Source organism: Thalassophryne amazonica, chromosome 12, assembly GCF_902500255.1.
Source record: "Thalassophryne amazonica chromosome 12, fThaAma1.1, whole genome shotgun sequence".
Lineage (NCBI taxonomy): Eukaryota > Metazoa > Chordata > Actinopteri > Batrachoidiformes > Batrachoididae > Thalassophryne > Thalassophryne amazonica.
Genome location: NC_047114.1, coordinates 98,613,563 through 98,631,363, shown reverse-complemented (window position 1 = coordinate 98,631,363; position 17,801 = coordinate 98,613,563). Strand labels below are relative to the sequence as shown.

At 41.4% G+C, this 17,801-nt stretch overlaps 1 protein-coding gene across 1 annotated transcript in view; it reads left to right on the top strand.

Annotated features, from left to right (window-relative positions):
• The window catches only part of LOC117521320 (THAP domain-containing protein 5-like), a 55,199-nt gene that overhangs the window by 11,278 nt on the left and 26,120 nt on the right, over window positions 1–17,801 (top strand). The window contains exons 3-5 of the mRNA XM_034182634.1: window positions 3,643–3,873; window positions 8,295–8,525; window positions 17,546–17,714. Of these exons, the coding sequence (XP_034038525.1) occupies window positions 3,643–3,873; window positions 8,295–8,525; window positions 17,546–17,714 (631 nt within the window). The remainder of the gene's footprint in view (window positions 1–3,642; window positions 3,874–8,294; window positions 8,526–17,545; window positions 17,715–17,801) is intronic.

Sequence of the window (17,801 nt, the reverse complement as noted above, 5' to 3'; positions counted from 1 at the left end):
ATTATTTATTTATTTATTTATTTATTGTACTGGTGGAGCTGGTGGTTCTGAGTCTTTCTGACTTTGCTCCATGTTCAATGCTTTTTCTGCCCTCACTGAATTTGGCTGACCAGCTTTTACCTGTCGCATAAGACAAGGCATCCTCCCATAATGTCACGACCTTGCCCTCATGGATCTCCTTCGGAGACATTCCCCTTTTTTGTGAGATACTGAATCACTGCATCCCACCAGCTTTGTCCATTTTGACAATCTGACACAACACTATTCTACACTGGGGAGGTGATGGTCTCGTGGTTAAAGCATTGGGCTTTGGACCAGAGGCTCCTCGGTTCGAATCCCTGCCTGACTGGAAAATTGCCAAGGGCACTTGGGCAAGGTCCTTAATCCCCTAGTTGCACCTGGTGTGCAGTGGGCGCTTTGTATGGCAGCTGCCTGACATCGAGGTGAATGTGAGGCATTGATGTAAAGCACTTTGCGTCTGATGCAGATGGAAAAGTGCTATATAAATGCAGTCCATTTACCATTTTACACTGAAATATTGCAAAGGGCTCCCCAGAAATTTAGAGCTTGTTTGTGCTGGGGGGGGAGTTCTGGAGGGGAGCTACCCAGCTACCCACCCAGTCAACAAGTCTAGCATTTTGACTGTTTGAAATACCAGAGAAAGCCATTTCCTCCAACTTCACCTGTTACATCATGGTAAATGGACTGCATTTATATAGCGCTTTTCCATCTGCATCAGACGCTCAAAGCGCTTTACAATTATGCCTCACATTCACCCCAATGTCAGGGTGCTGCCATACAAGGCGCTCACTACACACCGGGAGCAATAGGGGATTAAAGACCTTGCCCAAGGGCCCTTATTGATTTTCCAGTCAGGCGGGGATTTGAACCCAGGATCTTCTGGCCTCAAGCCCAACACCTTAACCACTAGACCATCACCTCCCACATCTATCACATCATATCTAAAATTACAAACATCTCGTCACGAAAACAGATACAATCTTTTTGTCGTTTTCAAAAAGTGTTCCATAAACGTGGCACTGTTTCAAGAAAAGTCCAGTGAAAACACTGTAGTGTATATGCCAAACATGTATGTGGTGCTGTAATGTTCTCACAAAAAACAGAGAAGATCTGGAACATGCGCAAACCCGGTGTTGAGGAGCTAATCAATGTCGTAGCAGAACTTCACAGCTTTGTGTGCTGAGCAGCACACTGAGTAAAATAAAGCTGGTTAAAGGCTAAAGGCTGTTCTTATGAAACAGCGAGGCAGACACACACTGTAGATCATCTGCAATAGATTTATTGTGTATTTAAAGCAAAGCAGTGTATCTGTATTTTTTAAAAACACGGCACTGTGTGTTGGTCCACTTGCTGCTCTACACTTTGCTGATGAAGCAAGAGGGCGCAAACTTTGAATTAAACTGAATTACACAAAAAGTCTTTTATCAGACTGATTCTTACCGGATTATGTTCGTCAACAGGGTGCAGTGTGGGTGTGTACGACGTATCCAAGGGATAAGAGACAAATCTAGAACCCTCAAAACGTGATGGATATGGATGGGTATCGATAAGATTTTATCTATCAATTCCACTTATCAATACCTCCTGTGAATTTTCTGTCTACTAAAAGTCAGGTGTTCTGTGTGTTGGACAGTCTGTCTCATGACCCTGTCCTCGGTCTATTTGATAACTTCATATCTCCTCTGGGGCGACGGACGCCATGATGCTTATGATGCTTTTTGGCTTATCACGCCACACAGACAGAACACAGTTTTGCTTTTATACATACTGTTTGAGATAAACAACGCGAGCAGGTCACCCAAAAACACGTCAAATACAACACTTTTCAACCAATCACATAACTTTACTGATCCACGGGCAAAGCAGCGGCCCGCCCATCTGGTTGTGGGGTCAAGAGCAGGCGGAAGACGTAGTGTGAGGGCAGTGTGCAAGCTTTTGTAGCAACTCTGTTAAGTGAAGGCATCATCTTTAATACAACATCTGAATTTGAAGTCCGTTTCCTGTCAGTTTGCGTCTTCCGAGTTCGCTCCCCACATTAAACTCCCAGGAGGGGATCAGCCAGCAGGAAAATCCGCAACAAACGTCAACAACATTTTGAGTCTTAAAGTAAATAAATATGAAACTGGTCAGTGGATCCTTGATCTCTAGACATAAATAAAATCTGTAGTTTTTGTCAAAAGCATTTTCTTTGAGATATAAATGAGACCAATTTAACTCCATAGCTGCACATCATGATCAATTGAATTCATAAACAATGGAGAACGTCTCATTTTGGGAGGAAAAAAATGGTTTTGGTTGGTTATAGTTTGTCTGTATTACAGCGTTTGTCATTTGATTTAAAACAGCGATTCACTTTGAAGTTATTAATTCCAACCAGAATTAATGAATGAATTAATGAACAAATTATGCACCTGCTGCTTCTGAAAAGCAACGGGTCTCTGCTTGAATCGTTGATTGAAGCAGTGCTACGACCCACTGCTTCAATCAACGTAGAGAAATAATTTTCCCGATACACACCCTCAAAAACAATGACCACTCTGGCGTAATGTGAACTGATGAACCGATAAGGGCATTGTTAAGCAAAAAGGCTATTGATGTTGGTGGATCGAATCATTTCTTATTGATTCTTAATATGAAGTGGTTTCAATACCCATCCCGAGTGATGGATAGAGTCCATTTAAGTGGTCTCCCTTATTTCATGGCAGCGGACAAAAATACTGGCCAGAGCTGTAGGCCGGTAATTATCTAAGCTGTTAATTATTATTTTTTTATAGGCACTAAAATAAGGAATAAAATAGAATCTGGTAAGATGCCATGAACTGAAAAGTTTGTTATAAATGATTGTAAGTCCCAAATGTTTGATGCAGTATTTTTGGTCACTTGACACTCAAAGCACATCTTTATTGTTTCACATGCATTCATTCATTCATCTAATACAATCACAGGCAAAAACACCAAGTTGTTGTCCACATACTTATGGACCCAACTAGTTCCTGAGTTGTCTAAGCTTTTACGAGCAAAAGCACTACAAAGTATGTTTTTAATGTTTTTTTTGGACAACTGTGTGAAGGTATCAATCAAATTGGGGATGTTACACTTTGCGTATCAGGTATCATCAGGTGCAGTTGATAAACTTTCATGAGGGGGTTTGGACCAGCTGTCTGTCTGGGTGGTTCTCATTCATTGGTAAGGTTAGACCTTACTTGTGTGAAGTACCTTGAGGCAACGTTGTTGTGATTTGGTGCTTTATAAATGGAAAATAAATTGAAAATTGAATTAGGACCTGAGTGTTCTGTGGTGCTGTTGACCAGACAAAGTGCAGCAGACTGCACTCGGCTGTGATTGTTCGTGGCACATTTGTCCAGTTTTGTACAACCAAAGTGGCAGTTATAAACTTTAACAAGTATCAAGCATTTCTTCAACTGGACTGAACCTCTGAGTTGTCTGAAAACATCATCTGGGTCCAGATCAAGAATGTGGAAAAAAAAAATCTAAACCAAGGCAGCTTGATGTATAATTCCACAGTATCAGTTCCATCAGTGCAGTAACTTCATGGTGACAGTGCTGCTGATTTGTCTTCACTGTGACACGTTGTTCTTCATATTATTTGCTTCCTTGCAGACATGTCGCAGCAGTTGGTGATTAAAGAAGAAATGCTCCCTGAACAGCAGGAGTTGAATCTGAGTGTTGACCAGAAAGACATTAAACAGGAACAAGAGGAAGTCTGGACAAGTAACGAGGGACAGCAGCTTCACCGGCTGGAGACTGAGAAGACCAAGTTACATTTTGTCCCTGTGAAGACTGAAAATGATGATGAAATACCACAGTCATCACAGGTTCTTCAAAACTCAGGTAGGAATTGATCAAAACTCTGAAACGTCTGTTAGTGGGAGCAGGTGTTCCACTGCTAGGAAACAATTTAATTCTGAATATTGAAAAGAAATGCTCTCAACCGCATGTAGGAAAAATCAACCCAGGATGCACTGCGTCAACATCCGCAGTTTTATTTTTTTTTACCAGTACAAAGACTTCCTGTAGCATTAGATTGACAAAGATATATAAATAAATAAAAATGTCTTGACGGATGACGTCCGAGCTCGTATGGCTTCATTTATTTGTGCTTATGATTTTGAGGTAGCGTGGTGGCTGTTAGTCTGAGAACATTTACTGAATGTGTGTCCTGACTGGGATTTGACCGCACAACCTGTTGTTCCAAAGGCAGCATTTCTTACTACTACAACATAAAGAGGAAGTACATTATTGAGGAAGTGACTGACATCAAGAAGACCTACCAGTGGCTAGAAAAGGCCGACCTAAAGGACAGTACAAAGGCTGTGATCATGGCAGCACAAGAACAAGCCCGAAACACCAGATACATAGAGGCAGGAGTCTACCACAGCTGACAGGACCCAGGTGGCAGAAGCTGTGCAGATGTGCCCCAGGGACAGTCCAACACATAGCAGCAGGATGTAAGCAGGGAGAGCGTAGAGTGAGAGGCACAACCAAGTATCAGGAATTGTGGACAGAAACATCTGTGCCGCATATGGATTAGAAGTCCCCAAGTCCCGATGGGAGACGCCACCAAAGGTGGTTGAGAGTGGCAGGGCTAAGGTCCAGTGGGACTTCAAATTCCAGACAGACAAGCAACCAGAGATAGTGGTGGTTGACAAGGGAAAGAAGACTGCAGTTGTGATCGTGTCAATCCCAGCAGCAACATCAGAGAGAAGGAGCGCAAGAAAATCGAGACATATCAAGGGGTGAAGGAGCACCTGGAGCAGCAGTGGAAGGTAAAGTCCAAAGTGGTCCCATTGGTACTATGACCACTAGGAGCTGTAACCCCCAAACTGGAAGAGTAGCTCCATCAGATTCCAGGCACAACATCTCTGTCTCTGAAGGTCTCTGTCCAGAAGAGTGCAGTCTGAAGAACAGAAAAGATACTGTACCAAACCCTCAAACTCCCAGTCCTCTGGTAGAGGGCCTGAGCTTGAGGAACACACGTACCACCCTCCCCGAGGGAGGTGAGGGGATGAGAGGGAGATTTATATATATATATATATATATATATATATATATATTGTGTGTGTGTGTTCACTGTGTTAGCTCAGTCTGCTGTCAGGGAGGAGTGTGACAAATAATGGTCCCACAGCTGAAAAAAGTTCTTGCAATAAGTAGTGTCAATGAAAACCAACAACTGGCTCCTTGAGTCTGCCAGGGTCCGGCTCCAGCTGTACCTGCACTCTGGGGTGGTCTTGGAACCAATGAACAGCACCGTGGTCTCCCATCTGATCAACAGCTGTGCAATGAGGTTGCTTCCTCCTGCCTGAGTTCTTGGTCCTCTGTATGGTCCAGCTGTTTTTGCAGTCATTGGAGAACTTCTCCCAGCTGATGCTCTTCATCCACAGATATTTTGTGGTGTTTTTCTGCTTCACATCATGTGATCAGTTCAAGGAAACCTCACAAAAGTTAACCATAATGAAACTTGTAAATGAAAATAACTTATCTGTTGTCTTAAATGCAAATATAAACACATTTTGAAATGTTTGCACGAGCTTTCTTTTTTCACACTGTGAAATGTTACAAAGTTCTGTCTCCAACCGCGGAGTTGAAGACGGAAATATGTTTGCCCACAAACCTTCTAAAACTCATACAAAAATTAGTGCACACCTTATGGTGGTCCATAACAAGGGTTCTCACCAGGATGTTTTTCACGGGGGGGGGGGGGGGGGGCTTAGCGGGGTATAGCCGTGCAACGATCGTGAGGGTCTAGGAGCACCCCGCTTTTTTTTTTTATATATATATATAGCCCTTTCAAACACTATTTCTTGCATTTTGAGGGTCACTTTGCTGGTTAAATCACAGCATTGGGGCCCCCTATGCTTAGCTGTGCTGGCGAGAACCCTGATAACTACCTATAGTTATGGCTGAGTATACTTAGCTGAATTTGACAGCATGAACTATCCAAATCAGTTTTGAGCCTGACCAATAAGAAAGTACAACTTCAGCATTGGATAGCCCACGTTTTGAAGTGATAGACCCAAGTCTTGTCTTTGGTCACAAATCGTCACATGAAGTTATCCGTGTCTGCCTCTAAAAATTGGTTGGTAAGGTTAGTCCTTACTTGCGTAAAGTGCCTTGATTTGACTTTCTTGTGATCTGGTACTATATAAATATAATTACAAGTGAATAGTATATTGATGTGTATGTCTGTGTGTCGACATGTAGGAGTGAATTTGTATTTATGTAAATATGACTGATGAGAATTGATGTACTTGTACTAGCAGGGGTGGGCGCTAATAAGCTTTGATTCAGCCCACACCCTTTCGGACTCACTAGTTTTGTTTATGCGTTTGTGGAATTGTTCATTTTTTCTATTTGAATATTTTGTGTGCCGAATAAAAACTTTGTCACTTTGAAAAAAGCCAATCAGATTAGATAGAACTTTATTAATCTGTTGGGAAGACTCTCTTGGAATATTGAGGTTTCAGCAGCATTGTATAGCAGCACACAGGGTAAGAAGCACACAGAGTATCTAAAGTAAAAGTAAAAAACTTGGCAAATATAAATACCAGATATACTGCTTTTCTGGCTGCATCTATTCCTCTCCTTCCCATACTGTCTTCCTGCAATGATTCTTCTTGGACGTCTGGAACCTCCGCGTGTTTCTCATTGGCCTTGAGACTTATCGTGCTGGGATTCCCAGTTCTTCCATCAGAACCAAATCAACTCTGTCCAGGAAATCCCAGTAGTACTTGCTATGTGACTCACTTTATTTTCAGCTAAGGGTCCTGTCCCACTGGGGAGTACACAAATTATGGGCGTTGTCATCCGCAACAAAAATGGCCAAATATGACAAATGTCCCAGTATGAATTATGGATATATTAATAATGTACATATAGTGAATATATGATGAACAGTCACGGTTACATAACACGTAGTGAGGAAACGGATCAAACGCATTGTGATTATCACGGCAGTATTACGGGTGTATTATGATGCATCACGCACGTGTTACACGTGCACGGCATCTGCATTGCGGTCATAAATGAAGCACACTCAGGCCGTCAGCATCACTATTCATACCAACAATACAGGGTCTGGAGCATTTGTTGGACTTGGACAAGTTGATTGGAGTAAAGAAGCAGTGAACAGGGCGAGCGGTGACGTCAGCGGATCACATCAGAGCTCGTCTGAACGATAACAAGAAGTTAAATCTGTTATAAACATAGGAATAAATACTGTAACAGTTGCAGACAAGAAGGAAAAAACACGCAACTGTTTTATCAAGCCTTGACAATGTAAACAAGTCAAATAATTACCTTTTTCGACGGCTCAAAATGCTTTCTGCAGCTTGTTAGCCATTCGCGTGCAGCTGCAGCTTCCTCTGTGATTCAGGAGGTGACTAGAGCCGTTTTCAACAGACAATTTGCAGAATAAAATGATTAAGCCGCCAGGAAATAATTTATATAGGCAGCATCCAGCGCAGAGCGCGTGGCAGCCGGTAGAACAAAGAACGGCGTCCAGCTGTTAACACAACGCATCTGAGTTGCATCCGCCACAGATCAGATGCAAAGCAGATGTAATAAACACACTTTATTCGTGGCCAGTCTGTATGCAGTCACTACAACTTATTTTAGTCCGTGATGTGGACATGATGGGCACGCAAAATATTAGTTTTACACACTGTCCCAGTCCGCTGTCAAGCCGCGAATCCCTGTCAGTGCGGATATCAGCAGATGACGGCGAATATACAGCGCATAGATTATGTATTGTGTATGCAGCCAAACTTTTGTGCAGCTCAAAAATCCTGGTAACAGAAAAACGTGCCTCTGCGGATAATTGTGGACGTGTGCGGGTGTCGGCCGACTCATACAAACATGTTTCACGCATATTGCGGATGTTAAGCGAATATGAGCCAATTTTGTGCGCAATCCATACGCAAATCCTCCTAAACGCCAGTGGGACAGGGCCCTAAGGCACCTTGACACTTACATGAATTTGATCCCTGCACTGCTCCTCATTTTGTTGTGCCAATGCATCCTGCTTTTTTTTTTTTTTTTTTTTTTGACAACTGTATTAAAGTATCAAACAAATTACACTTTGTGTCAGGTATCATCATCAGGTGGATTTGATAAATGATTACCTTCATGAGGGGGTTTGGACCAGCAGTCTATCTGTATCAGTTCCATCAATGCAGTAACTTCATGGTGACAGTGCTGCTGATTTGTCTTCACTGTGACACATGTTGTTCTTCATATTATTTTCTTCCTTGCAGACATGTTGCAGCAGTTGGTGATTAAAGAAGAAATGCTCCCTGAACAGCAGGAGTTGAATCTGAGTGTTGACCAGAAGGACATTAAACAGGAACAAGAGGAAGTCTGGACAAGTAACGAGGAACAGCAGCTTCACCGGCTGGAGACTGAGAAGACCAAGTTACATTTTGTCCCTGTAAAGACTGAAAATGATGATGAAATACCACAGTCATCACAGGTTCTTCAAAACTCAGGTAGGTGTCAGGTTTGACCTCGCCTGGATACAAGAAATGACACTTGAGACAATAACTCAGAGTTGAGATATCTTTTGTGAGCTTTGCAAAGGGGAGACACAGCAGAGCTGGCAGCTTCTACGTGCAGTTCTCCAAATGTGTCATTCTCTGCGAGGCCCTTTTATTGTGTGTAAAAAAACAAAGATAAGGGTGGGGGCTACATGAGTCCACGGTTACAATATGTGCTATTAGTCATGTGCAAATACTTTTGCATCATTCCGATCTTAGGTACAGAGTGAGTGGTTTTGCTGAAGCTTGCTAAATGTCAAACCGTAAACAGGCTGACCTGGCTCCTGCTGTGAAACATCTGTTAATGGGAGCAGGTGTTCCACTGCTAGGAAACAATTTGATTGAATATGGAAAAGGAATTCTCCCGTTTACATAATCGACCCAGGATGCATTGTATCGTCAACATCTGGGTCCACAACATGACAATATTATTTTTTAGTGTTTGCTTAATGTTATTTACACATGCATGAGGTCAGTGTCTGCTGTCACGGAGAAGTGCAACAATTTCAGGAATATGAGGGTTTCACAGCTGAACAAATTTCTTGCATTAAGTAGTCATTTAGGAGTCAACTGATATGGAATTTTCAGGGCTGATTATCAACAAAGTTTGGAGGCCGATGCTGATATTTTCCTGCAGTAAAAAGTGTCAAAATTTAGTAGACCACTCTTAACCCAAAGCTTTCTTTAAAATGTTTTGCAGCATGTTTAATTCAGCGAACCCTTCAACAAGACCAAGCTGCAAATTATTAAGAAGTTGAACAAATAAATACAGCCATCACAGCTCCAGCCTGCACACTGCTATCTTCCTCTAGGGACAGCAGCCTTCAACACTGACAGGCTGAACTTTTCTAACAAATTAAGTTGTACTGTGGGTGGGATTTTGTTCCAAACCAGATAGCAGCCAGTCATTTTAAGAGTGGTATGGGATAACAGCCCCTCAGTGCCTGAAGTAAGGGGCCATTTGCTCCAAATGGTGGGCCCTTCAGGTGCATCAGTGGGCAGAATGAATTAAAGCAATTCAAAATTTGTAAAGTTTTGTAATCTGCTGTAAGAGCCACGACGTGCCAATTTGACTTAAATATGGTGTAAATTTCAGAATTGTGATATTTTATGGCTTTTTTTATGCGCAAGTCATAACATTTGAAAAGTTAAACACACATTAATTGATGGGCATAGCATTTGTTTGCTTCTTCAAAACTGACACACAGTAGCTTTAATCCAGTGAGGCAGAGAGCTGTATCAGGCAGAGTTTTTCTGTCATGTTGACAGTTTTTTTTTTTTTTTTTTTTCTTTTCCAACATTTTTGACATGGAAAACATTGCTTTTTTTTTTTATAATATAACCCATTTAGTAATTGTCTTATTTGTAGGGGTGCAAGATCTCTCTTGATCTGCGGAAAACTGCATTTTAATCATAGTTGACGTTAAGAAAATTTCCACATAAAATATTTACTCAGATAAAACGCGTTTAGTTTTCAGCATGAAAACATCGCAAAGTAAATGCAGTCACGGTTTGGCTTTTGTGTCTCTTCCTGTGTCCAGTCTGCACTCTGCAAGTGTGTTTGGGTGTCTCACAGCTAGGTCTGCACCTAATGATGATTTTTTTTATTTATTTTTTGGTTAATCTAATGATTATTGTATCTATTCTTTCTACTTGCTCGATTAATAACAATCAATTTACCCAAAATAAAAAGCAAAGGCATGTTTTCTCAATATTCCAAGTTTTTATTCAAACATCTCTTGGAAAATCAAAACCTTTGTTACACAAGATTAAAATGCAACAAAACAATTTGCCTACTCTTCACTGGTAATCGGGTTTACCCCTTGCTCACACTGCCTCCGGTGTTACCATTGCGGGATACGGATGCGGGCCCTGCAGAGAATCCAAGTCATTAAAAAGATACAAACCTCTCTCAGTGGCTATGGAGTTGCGGTTACCGAGACCCTGTGGCGCTGCGGATTTTTCTGCAAGAAGTCTATCCTTGTGGGCTGCCGGAGCTCTCCGCATCAAAACAGGAAGTGTTTCCATGCCTGCTTGTGTACAGTCTACGTCATTTCAAAGGTTAGTGGCAGAGCATCATTTGGCTCATTTCCAACAATGGACAATGAAAGACTCATCCATGAGTTTGAGAACCACACCATTCTTTACGACACTTCACATCCTAACTACAAAGATAACACAACAAAAGAAAAGGCATCGAAAGAAATAGCAGCTGCTGTGGGAGAGGATGGTGAGTATTTGTTAAAATATTGTAATTGTTATATTGTAATATATTCTAAATATTTAGAATATTGTAACTGTAAAATAATGATAAAATATATTTATTATAGTCTGAATTCACAAGTCAGTGTGTATGAAACGATGCAGTTGCTCTTGTATCATAGTGACCAGACAGAACACGTTTCAACCTTTTTTATTAAAAACATGTTTTTAATCAAATCAAAATATATACAATGATATTTGTTTTTTACAGTATATGACCCACACCCTATATCATCTTCTCCTGCCAGGGCACACTACCAGCTGGACTGTTACAAAACGTAGTGTATGCCTGCCTGTTCTCATATGCCAGCCTTGCAGCCCTGTGCCCTCTGATGGTCCAGGCCTGTGGCAACTGCCATCCTGTCTCTTCAGCCTCATCCAAGAACCTTTGGTTCTCTGATGGGGCTAGCAAGTAGTTGTGGAGAATCATGGCAGCCACAACCAGTGTGTCCATATGGTTTGGGTCTAAATTAATGTCTGTGAGAATAACGCTCCACCTTGCAGTGAGGATTCCAAATGCACACTCCACAACCAAGCGAGCATGTGACAGTCTGTAATTAAAAATCCTCTTGTCGTGGTCCAAAACTGCAGCAGGGTAGGGCCTCAGCATGTAGGTCTTTAGTGGGAAGGCAGAATCTCCCACCAAGACATGTGGCAGTGGACCGAGTTCTGGTGCACCAGGCAAAGGTGCACTTGGGGGGCATTTGAAGTTCTCCGCTCTCTAGTCCTCTCCCCAGATCTGATGCCGAAAACACACCCCTGTCACTCATCCTCCCAAAGTCTCCAACATGAATGGCCATAAACCTGTGCCCATGGTCCACCACACCTAAAAGTACAATAGAAAAAGGTTTTTGTTTTTTAAGTTAAAGTACTATGATTCAGAATGAGCCGGTGTCTGTATGGTAACGTGTTTGCCAACAATTGCACCCAGGCAGTTGGGAAAGTTCCATTTTTCCCAGAAGCGACGTGCCACATCAGTCCCGATCTCATCAGTCGGGTTGGTCAGGAACTCCTCCATCATGTGTTTCTGTCGCTTCGTAGACCATGTGGACTGTATTGACCACTGTGGAGTGGCCTAGCCAATAGCTGAACGCGAGGCTTTTTAGGGAGTCACCAGAAGCCAAATATCTGTTGGACACATAAACATTGGTTAATGTTTTTATATTAATATTTGTTTGTTTGTTTTTCCCCCCTTTAGTGACTACGTGCATGAACAGATGGAGGCTACTGAGGGACAGCTTCGTGAAGAATGAAAAAAAAAAATAGCAAACAGGACTGGTGCTGACTCTGTCCCTCCCCCATATAAATACGCTGATATGTCCCTCCTACGGCCTCACGTTCAGCACAGAGGGTTTGTAATATAAAATATTAATGCATGTAAAACCATTGACACCAATATTGTATTTCAGTTGATTTTTTTTTTTTCATATATGAAATCATTATACAAAATAACTAATCCAATAACCAATCTTGTTTTTTGTATCCTCTTCCGGCTTTGTATAGTGGCAGATCCAATGTGCGGACGTCCAAACCATCCAGCACACCTGCTAGCGTTATTACATCTCCTGCCACAGCAACTGCCTCGACAGATATGCATTCAGAAGCTGAAACCCGGACCCCCTCATCAATCAGCTCTGCCACTTCTCCGGTTGCCCCTATTCCAGGAACTTCCACTTCAAGGGAAGTGGAAAGGCCTGAGCGGTCCCGAAGCCCCAGGGAAACTACACAGCCCACATAGGACACCAGGAGGAGGAAGAGGAGTCCAGCTGCACGTGCAGATTTTCAAGACAGATTCTTGAATGTTCTGTGAGAACCACCGCCGAAACCACCAGTGTCAGACGACATAAAGGACGAGGCTGATCACTTCGCCCTAAATTTGGTGCCAGTGATGCTCAGGCTGAGCACAAATGGCTTCACTGGACATCCTGAAAACACTATCAAATAGAGGACCAGGACAGCAGCTCAAGCCAGCAGTAGGCCATCACCTGTAGTATTCCACCGCCAATGCCAAGTACCTTGACACAGAGTACGGCCACACACCCAACCCCTGCAGGAACCAAGGCCATTCAGCACATTCAGAGATGCTGCATGACACTTCTCAAGTGTTTCAAGACCCACGTGAATTGGAGGACTATCAGCACCTGTAAATTTTTGTTTGTGTGTGAATATTTTTATTTTATTGATTTTATATACATATAGCTTTTTTTTAAATAAAGTTTTACTGTGTTTGTGTGTGAATAAATGCAGTTCTAACATGTTCTTATCGGTTTTTTTGTATATTTATCTCAAAGCAACAGCCAGTCATTGTTTGGGCTCTATAGCAGCTCTGTAGTTTGTAGACTGCCTTGTCAGTTCAGGTCCTGTGATGGAAAGTATATGATCCATCTGCTCTCCACTCATCCGGACGTATCGGTGGTGCCACTGGCTATCAAGCCTGAGTTCTGCAACAAGATTATGAAAATCTCCTTGCCCCCATCTTTGTTGATTTATTGGATGGACCCAAAAATGTTTTTGTGTACTTCTAGCTCTCTGCTCATCTTCTTCCTGCAGTGCTAGAAGAATGCTGGCAGTAAGCACCTTTCTTCTGCTAGCTGAAAGACAAAATGGCTTTATTATTGGCTTTGTTATCACGAGAAGCAACGTGAACCCATGTGAACTTCAGCTCTCGCGAGCGTAGTATCTGGACCTGTTGCCAGAGTTGGCCGTTGCCGTGCTTACCGACCATGCAAACTCAGGAAAGCACTTCAGAGACAGTGAGAGCGAGGCCATAGCAACATAAATCTCTCCAAAATAAAGTTACAGCAAGAGCTTGCTCAAGTCTGAGCAAGCTGATGGCGATGTCTCAAAACCACTCCCATTCCCCTTTGGTGGGTGGGCAGGAAATCACCACTGCAGGTGAGGGCCTGCCTCTAGACACAGAGCATCCTATGAATGGATTCACTGGTTTAACAACGTCCAACACCATCTCTTCCAGTCCCCCCTTGTCTGCATTTATGTTTATGTAGGCCTGTTAATTAGCAAAACCCTCAGTTATAGTGCCAAATAAAATTATAATCAAATTTAAATATCAGTCCAACTGACTTAGCTTTAATGGGTCTCCTAGTGGAGGCCCGTTACTCAGGAGTTCAGTCTGTGGTCTTGCTGGGGTCTCTGAGATCCCTGTAACTTCTCCTGTGTGCACTGCTTCAGTGTGGGTCCTCCTCTGCTGACTCCACCCTGTTGCTGTTTTGGTGCAGCCAGTCCCTCCATCGCACTCCTGGCAAATTCACGTTGTAGACCCTGGCTTTCAGATCAAGAGCAACGTCCATTGCGTTGTTGTAGCTTTGGGTGCCATAATTCTAGAAGATCCACATTTTGGTGTAGGTGGTTTGGATGCAAATACCTCGTTCTTTCAGCACTTTATTTATGCCAAAGTAGGACATCCGTTTCTGTACTATTTCCATGGTGTTATCATGGTCGAATTGAATCGGCTTGTCTGACACTTGTATTTTCTTCTCCCAAGTGTTCTTAAGAATAATTTCTTTGGTTTCAAACTAGGGGTGCACTGATACCACTTTTTTCCAGACCGAGTAGAAGTATGAGTTCATACCTTTTGGTACTCATCGCTACCGAGTACCGATACGAATACTTAATGATACCATTATACAACCCCTGGCAAAAAATTATGGAATCACTGGCCTCGGAGGATGTTCCTTCAGTTGTTTAATTTTGTAGAAAAAAAAGCAGATCACAGACATGACACAAAACTAAAGTCATTTCAAATGGCAACTTTCTGACTTTAAGAAACACTATAAGAAATCAGGAAAAAAAATTGTGGCAGTCAGTAATGGTTACTTTTTTAGACCAAGCAGAGGGAAAAAAATACGGACTCACTCAATTCTGAGGAATAAATTATGGAATCACCCTGTAAATTTTCATCCCCAAAACTAACACCTGCATCAAATCAGATCTGCTTGTTAGTCTGCATCTAAAATGAGTGATCACACCTTGGAGAGCTGTTGCACCAAGTGGACTGACATGAATCATGGCTCCAACACAAGAGATGTCAATTGAAACAAAGGAGAGATTATCAAACTCTAAAAGAGGGTAATCATCACGCAATGTTGCAAAAGATGTTGGTTGCTCACAGTCAGATGCGTCTAAACTCTGGACCAAATACAACATGGGAAGGTTGTTAAAGGCAAACATACTGGTAGACCAAGGAAGACATCAAAGCGTTAAGACAGAAAACTTAAAGCATATGTCTCAAAAATCGAAAATGCACAACAAAACAAATGAACGAATGGGAGGAAACTGGAGTCAACATCTGTGACCGAAACTGTAAGAAACCGCCTAAAGGAAATGGGATTACATACAGAAAAGCTAAACGAAAGCCATCATTAACACCTAAACAGAAAAAAAACAAGGTTACAATGGGCTAAGGAAAAGCATCTGTGGACTGTGGATGACTGGATGAAAGTCATTCAGTGATGAATCTTGAATCTGCATTTGGCAAGGTGATGATGCTGGAACTTTTGTTTGGTGCCGTTCCAATGAGATTTATAAAGATGACTACCTGAAGAGAACATGTAAATTTCCACAGTCATTGATGATATGGGGCTGCATGTCAGGTAAAGCACATGGGGAGATGGCTGTCATTACATCAAGGTTCAAGGTTCAAAAGGTTTATTGTCATATGTACAGTAAGAAAACGTATTTCCCTGTGCAATGAAATTCTCTTCTTTGCTGCTTTCACCGGGTGTCTATAATAATAGTCAAATAGGCATTAAAAAAAAAGCATTAAAAGCATTAAGCATAAAAAGTAAAGTAACAATAAAGGTGCAGTTACAGTATGAAGTGAAATGAAATAATGTGCAAATAGCAAGATTCAAGTATTAACAGTTAATAATCATCAAATCATCAGTCAATAAATGCACAAGTTTTCGTTGATATTTTGGACACTTTTCTTATCCCATCAATTGAAAGGATGTTGGGATGATGAAATCATTTTTCAAGATGATAATGCATCTTGCCATAGAGCAAAAACTGAAAACATTCCTTGCAAAAAGACACATAGGGTCAATGTCATGGCCTGCAAATAGTCCGGATCTTAATCCAATTGAAAATCTTTGGTGGAAGTTGAAGAAAATGGTCCATGACAAGGCTCCAACCTGCAAAGCTGATCTGGCAACAGCAATCGGAGAAAGTTGGAGCCAGATTGATGAAGAGTACTGTTTGTCACTCATTAAGTCCATGCCTCGGAGACTGCAAGCTGTTATAAAGCCAGAGGTGGTGCAACAAAATACTAGTGATGTGTTGGAGCGTTCTTTTGTTTTTCATGATTCCAAAATTTTTTTCCTCAGAATTGAGTGATTCCATATTTTTTTCCCTCTGTTTGGTCTAAAAAGTAACCGTTACTGACTGCCACAATTTTTTTTTCCTGATTTCTTATAGTGTTTCTTAAAGCCAGAAAGTTGCCATTTGAAATGACTTTAGTTTTGTGTCATGTCTGTGATCTGCTTTTTTTCTACAAAATTAAACAACTGAATGAACATCCTCCGAGGCCAGTGATTCCATAATTTTGCCAGGGGTTGTAGTTTTATTACAGACAGACGATACAGGGCACTTAATGCCAGAACAAACAGACTTAAAAAATAGCTTTGTGGAAGAGCTATTTCTGCACTGAATGCTGCTGGTCCTGCATTTTATGATTATAATTGTTTTAACTAGGTTTTATGTAGAATTTTAGGGTTATTTATTTATTTTAAACGTGCTTTTAAGAGATTGTTTTTAATTTCATTGTCATGCACAGTAGTTTTTCTGGTGTCATGTACAATGATAATAAATTCTATTCTATTATGATGACTTTGAAGTCATGTTTAATTCATGAGCTGTTCCTTACTTTTTGACTGTAACCATTTCCAATATCATTAGCTTTGTTTTTATTTACAAACATTTCACTTAAATCATGTAACTTCACTTTTTGATGACAAGTGGCAATGCACGCTCCCAGCGACGTATCGCTTTTAGCTCTGTTTTTGATGCGTCTCATTGAAAATAATGCATTATGGACTGACTTGCAACACCTCTGCCGCCTCTGGTGTGAAAGCCCCATAAGTCCTCTCTGCAGTGTTAGGGGTTCTGCTAGGGGTTCATCCCAAGTCATGGTATTGTTGAGCACCAGTCTTTGGTAAATGTACTGATATCCCGTCCCTGCATATTTGATGCATCAGTGCTAGATGCAGTAAGGAACAGGTCCTTCAGTTTCGTCAGCATACCCAGTGGAAAAGCTCAACCTCAACTTCCTGATAAAATTCAGTATGTTGCAGCATCCTGTCTAACTAAATTGTAACATCAGAAAATTGTCACAACTGCGGCTTTTAAAGCAATACATCAGCAGTTACCAGCAGTCACTGTGAGGGTGATGAATGAGACCACAACATGGTTGTGATGATTCAATGAGGAAAGGTCAGTGGTAAGATTAAGTTATTTTGAGTGTGAACCTCAGAAATTCACATGCAAACGTCACAGTGGTTATCACATGCTTTTGTGTAATTTAAATGTAATGCCTGTTTACAGTTTCAAGAATGCGTAAAATATACAACAAAACTATTTCCAAATTATCACTTCTATCAGTGCAACAACTTAATGGAGTCATTTCACACTCACTATTCTGTTTTATTTTAATGAATGTTATTCTAAATGCTATCAATTTAATTGTTCCTTTGCAGACACACCGACATTGTTGCTGATCAAACAAGAAATTCTTTCTGAACAGCACGAAAGAAACCTGAGTGTTGACCAGGAGGACATTAAAGAGGAACAAGAGAAACTCTGGATAGGTCCACAGGTACAACAGCTTCACCAGCTGGAGGAGGCCGATATCACAAAGTACACTTTGTGCAACATGAATAAGAAAAAATATAATGGCTCTGAAAATGGAAAATTTGATCACAACTATGTAAAGAAAGAAAAGAGAAAGCAAGG